The 6,238-nt window shown below is 38.6% G+C and overlaps 1 protein-coding gene across 1 annotated transcript in view; it reads right to left on the bottom strand.

The window, feature by feature from the left end:
* Positions 1-511: 511 nt before the first annotated feature.
* Positions 512-6,238, bottom strand: part of LOC111817649 (E3 ubiquitin-protein ligase UBR3-like) — a 49,833-nt gene continuing 44,106 nt past the window's right edge. The window contains exon 4 of the mRNA XM_023719206.1: positions 512-662. Coding sequence (XP_023574974.1) covers positions 512-662 — 151 coding nt within the window. The remainder of the gene's footprint in view (positions 663-6,238) is intronic.

Consider the following 6,238-nt stretch of genomic DNA (forward strand, 5'->3'; position numbering starts at 1 on the left):
ACACACATAAATAGATAAAATTAAAAAATAAAAAAAATAAAAATAAAAATAAAAAGCATTCAAGTGCCGGCCAGATAGCTCAGCAGATTAAAGCAACTGCTTAGGCAGATGCATGGGCCAAGGGTTCAATCCCTGGACTCCCATGCCAGTCCTGCCCCCGGGGTATGCTGAGAAGGGGACAAACTGGGCGTGGTAGGGCATTCCTGTAATCCCAGTGCTTGGGAAGCTCTAAACAGGAGGTTCACTATGAGTCTGATTTGTGTTGTGAGATTACTAAAATACATTTAAAAAAAAAAAAAAAAAACTCTAGAGGCAGAACACAACGAACAAGAGTCAAGTTTTATCATTTATTTTACTGTATTTTTATTAATTATCTGTATTTTATAGCCATCTCTTTAAAAATGTTAAGCATACATATATATGATACACATAAATATTCATCTCTTTATGAATGTTAATGCTAAAACTTGGTGAATTGCAGATTTAAAAAAGGATACCAACAAGGAGTAGATTAAAACATACCTGGTTCATTATAGCCTTCTCTTAAATATTGAATAAGACAAAAAATAAATCTTGGGAGAACAAATTCAGACATCATCAGTAAGTCTTTAGGAACACAGGGGATATTTGAACTTGATTTAATTTGATGCCTTTTGCAAAACCTGCATGGAAAAAGAAGATTTTTAAAACGGAATCAATAGTGATATCCAACCAGCTGGGAATATAGTAGTTCTCCTCACAACATTCATAAACAAAATACACACTAGTATCAAAGAAAATATAATCCTTTACGATTTTCACAGCATTAAATAATAGTTTCAATGCACCTTTAATTTAAAAAAAGCACCAGGGAGATTTTTCCTAACAAAAAAATGTACTAACAAGCTTCCAACTAGAATACAAAAAGAAAATCTTATCATAAGATTTATATTTCTAACTACAACTTATTGTTTTCAAGTACTATGTTATTGCCTCTACCACTTGTAAACTGCTAACTACAACTTAATCATTTCCAAAGATTTATATTTTCCATTTCCATTTGTTTCTAGTATATTGCATTAACCTATAAATGCCTTTTTTTTTCTTTCCTTGTGGAACTGGTGACTGAACTCAGGCCCTTGCACTTGCCAGGGAAGCGCTTATTCTACCAAGCCATCTCCCCGGCCCCTCCTATAAATGAATTATACAAACACTCGAATTTTAAAGTTTTAGGGTTGGGGAAATAACTCAGCAGTCTAAGCACCTGCCTGGCAAGCCCAAGGACCCAGGCTGGATCCCCAGAACCTCATTCCATGCCAGCATGGTGGTACCCATCTGTAATCCAAGCTCTGAAAAGGCTGAGACAGGAGGATCATTACAAGTCCAAGCCGCAGTGTATATATTCCTTCTAATCTTTTTTTTTTTTGGGGGGGGGGGGTTGAGACAGAGTCTTACTATATAGTTCAGTCTGGCCTTGAACTATATAGCCCAGGCTAGCCTCAAACTCACAACAATTCTCCTGCCTCAGGTTCCTGAGTGCTGGGACTACAGTTGTCCACTACCACATCCAGCTACCTCTTTCACACTCATTTGAAAGTATATATATTTATATATTGCACATTCTCTGAAATAAAAGCTAAGAATTTTTAAACAGAAAATATCCATAATTTCAAAAAATAAATACTGAACTACGTCAGGATGAAATAATATAAAAGTAGGGATTTGCTTTAAATACTTTATTGAAAGAAAAAAGGGCAATTAAAGCAGAGAAGACAAAATATTGATCAAATGTACAGTACGAGTAATGGGCATTAAATCAATGTTGTATTGTCTTTACCTCTGTACATGTTTGAAATCTTTTATAAACGTAAGGTTGTCTTTTATCTTGCAGATTAAGATTTACTAATTCACCAATGAAAAGCATGTTAATCATAAACATGGAAGTATAACCCAATTTGGTAAGTGTTTGGCAAAATTTCTTACAAAAAAAAAAAAAAAAAAAAAAAATTTTTCAGACAGGTTCTCATTATGTAGTTCACACTGGACTTGAACTCACTGTGTAGCCCAGGCTGACCTCAAACTTGCACTAATCCTCCTGCCTCAGCCTCCCAAGTGACAGAATTACTGGCATGTACCACTATGCCCAGCTATTTCTTAAAAATTTTAATGTTATCTCAGTTACTCTTCTCTCGTTGCTGGGACAAAATACCCAACACCCAAAATTAAGGAAGGAAACATTTATCTAGCTCACAGTTAGTGGAGGTTTCAGTCCATACTCAGCTGACACTAAGGCAGAGTGGCACACAGCAGAGGGCAGCAATTCATGGTGGTGGAAAACAGCAAACAGCAAAGAGAGGAGCAGCAGCTGCAGCCTCTCTCCTTTTCTTATACCGTATTCAGGCTAACAGCTCCATGGCAGGTATAGCACTCACACACATAAAACCAGTATGGGATCATGAATTAATGACAAACTCTAGAAAGCGCCCCATGACTGCATGAGGCCTTAAGAGGGACACCTAGACAAAAATCATAATATTTTGCCCCTGCCTCTCAGACGATTCATGTAAAAGGCATTTTAGTCCATCTCTAAGAGTTGTCAAAGTCCTAACAGTTTCAGCATTGCTGAAAAGTCCAATTCCTGAGTCTCCTCCAACATTTAAGGCAAACTTAGCTGCGAGCCCTGTACAAATGAAAAGTTAACTTCAACATTCAATGGCACATGGGGCCAGGGAGATGGCTCAGTAGAATCAGTAGAATAAGCATTGGCCTGGCAAGTGCACAGGGCCTGAGTTCAATCCCCAGTTGCGCAAAAAAAAAAAAAAAATCCCTCATTCCATTAAAAAAAAAATTCAATGGCACAAAATAAACATTACCATTCCAAAAGGTACAAACAGAGGGATACAATACATTGTGACTAAAGCATGTCCAAAATCTAAAAGGACAAACGTTAAGTCCTGTTGTTCCATGTGAAACATCAAGGCAATCTGTGGCAAACTGTGAGCTCTATGTGGCTCCATCTCTATGGCATATTTGGTGGTAGCTCCGAGGGCTTCTCTCTTTGGTGTGTTTTGCTCCCTCCTTGCAACTTTCCTTAGGTGATCCACGTCCCTGGCTTTTCAAAACTTCTGGGATTTCTACTGCACATTCGGGTTCTCACAGCTTCACACACCACTCTTGTCGGGGCACACTGCCTGGCCTCCCAGGCCTTCTGAAATCTAGGCGGAAGCCTTCTTAAACCTCAGAACTCTTGCATTCTACAAGCACCTAAAACCAATTCCACATGGATGATGCCAAAGTCTGCTGTCAGGTGGTGCAGTAGCCAGATTTTCTTCTCTTTTGGCTGGGGTTGAGTGCCTGGATATCTGATCTCACTGACCCTGATTCTAAAGAACAAATTCTCTATGCCACAGCCATTCTGGAACCTGGTGTTCTGTGGCTTCCTTCTCAAAACAAAGTTTTTCACCGTTTTTTGTTGTTGTTGTTTTGTTTGGGTTTTTGTTGTTGTTGTTGTTTTTGTTTTTTGCGGTACCGGGGACTGAACTCAGGACCTTGCACTTGCCAGGCAAGCACTTATTCTACTGAGCTATCTCCCCGCACTTAAGTCTTTCACTTTTGCTGGTTTAGGCTGTAAAGTGTGGAGACCTGCTGCTTCTTGCAATGCCCTCAGGCCATCTTTTCTATTCTCCTATTCCTTCTGGGCAAAGGAGATCTTCTCAGCACTATCTTTGCAGTACACAACTTTATTGGACCTTCCTTTCTGGCCAAACTCCCAGCATTTTAAATCATCCTGTTGTGTTCTTTGGTCCTGATTCCCAGCATAAATCTGACTAAAAGCTCCCGAACAATAGTTGTGCCACTGCCTCAACATTCGGTTGCCTTGAAATTTCTTTTACAAGATTAATCAGTCCACCATGCTTAATCTCAGTCTCAGGCAAAGTCTTTCGACATGAGCAAAATGCAGATCAACTTTCTGTCAAGCCATAACACACATCACCTAGAGTCCAACAACCAACGATGCACTCCTTCCTACAAGAAACCTCCCCAGCCTGGTCTTTACAGGCCGGATTTCTATCAGCATTCTGGTCTTCTGAGTTCTGACCAGAATCTCCCATACAAAACAGCCAAAGGCATTCCAGTGCTATTCATTCAGGCAACATCTCTGAACCTTTCCCATCTCTTCCCATAAGCCATTCCCCAAGGCTCTTGAAAGACACAGTCAGGTATACTCACAGCAACAACCCCATTTCTTGGTACCAAATTCTGTCTCAATGCTGGAACAAAATATGCAACATCCAAAGTTAAGGAAGGAAAGGTTTATTTAGCTCACAGTTTGTGGAGGCTTCAGTCCATACTCCACTGGCTCCAAGGCAGTGTGGCACATGGCAGAGGGCAGGAGTTCACAGCAACAGAAAACAGTATGACAACAAGAGCAAAAAGGAACAAGCAGTGGCAGCAGAATAGCAGAGACTGAGCAAGCCTCTCTCCTTTCCTTATTTTGCATTCAGGCTATCAACCACTAACACCCCTAAGCCCAGCAGCACCCACACTCATAATCTCAGCATTAGACCATGAATTAATAACAAACTCTAGAAACAATCCCATGACTACATGAGGTTTTAGGGGGACAACTAGCCACAAACAATAACAAATGGTTACTGCTGGTCCCAGTGTCATAAGCCTATAATCCTAGCACTCTGGGAAGCTGAGACAAGAAAATCAAAACTTCAGGCCCAATCTAGGCAATTTAGCAACTAAGATCACATCTCAAAATTCAAAAATTGTTGAGCTTTTGGCGCACACCTGTAATTCCAGCACTTGAGAGGCTGAGGCACAAGGACTGCAGCAGGTCTAAAGGTCTGACAAGAGCCTGGCTACAGTCAGTTCAAGGCAAGCCTGAATTACAGTGAGACCCTGTCTTAAAAAGAAAAACTAAATCAAAAATTAAAAAAAACCAAAATTTAAAAATATTTAAAATTTTTAAATTTTTAAAATTTTAATATTTGTAACACTAACTTTTTTATTTCTAGGAATTTACTATATAGAAATACTTCTAAATTCACAAAAAGCATAATTACAAAAAGATGGTTATTATATCACAGCTTTCAATGCATGGAAGTTAAAAGTAATTCACAAATTCATGGATTAAAAAATAAAAATTTTGGAGATTGGGGAGATGGCTCAGTAGAATAAGTGCTTCCCTGGCAAGTGCAAGGGCCTGAGTTCAATCCCTGGTTCTGGGGAAAAAAAAAAAGAAAGAAAAATAAAAACCACCAAGAAAAATGAAAATTTTAAAAATGCAAAAATTAAAGGAGATACATAAATATGTTTGTATTTGCCAGGCAGGTGCTCAAGCTACTGAGCTATCTCTCTAGCCCCTATGTTTGTATTTGTTAAAAAAAAAAAAAAAGATCTATAACCATAGAAGTATCTAAGACAAAGAGAAAAAGAGTTCTACAGCAGTATATGAATTATAACTTCTAAAAAGATACTAAGACAGAGAAGTCTACCCATAATGATTAAATCTTACATAATAAATACATGAATAACTTTAACTGCTAGGGAAAAAAAGTTATGCTATATATGTTGCTTCAGTTTCAATTTAAAAGCATTAATTTTTACCCTTTTCTTGGTTCATAAACTTTTTTGGGAATTAAAGGGACATTGTAATTTCTTAACAAAAAATATAAACATCAAAAACAATACTCTTTTTTTGAAACAATACAGAATTTCACTAAATAAAATAAGAAAGCCAATACTCAAGACTATTCACACTGCTCATTTTACCAATTCCTAGGACAGAGCTTCCTCCCATTTGCTATGTCACTAGATTAAATTGCAGAGACAGAAGAAGCTTCCTCGGTCCTCAAGGCAGACAGAGGAACAGGGCCTGGGCAGCTTCCAAACTGCCTCTGGATCCCACCCCAGTACAGTCCATATCTACCACACTGTGAAAAAGTTTGGAAGCATTACAGCATAAGGTCCAAACCTTGACTTCAAGGATAGCTAAAGAAAATAAAGGAAAACTTAAATGCTACAGTTGCTATGAAAGTCTCTGAAAATAAAGCAGAACTGGCCTGCAGGACAGGTTAGAGAGCCAGTGGCAGTAGTCTACAATAATTTAGACAATTAAACATCCAGTATATAAAAATGTGAAAAGAAAATGGATGGGGGCTGGTGAGATGGCTCAGTGGTCTAAAGCACCTACTTAGAACAAGCTTAGCAAAGCACAGGGACCACGGTTCAATCCCCCAGCACCACA

Source organism: Octodon degus, unplaced genomic scaffold, assembly GCF_000260255.1.
Source record: "Octodon degus isolate 3935 unplaced genomic scaffold, OctDeg1.0 scaffold00065, whole genome shotgun sequence".
NCBI lineage: Eukaryota > Metazoa > Chordata > Mammalia > Rodentia > Octodontidae > Octodon > Octodon degus.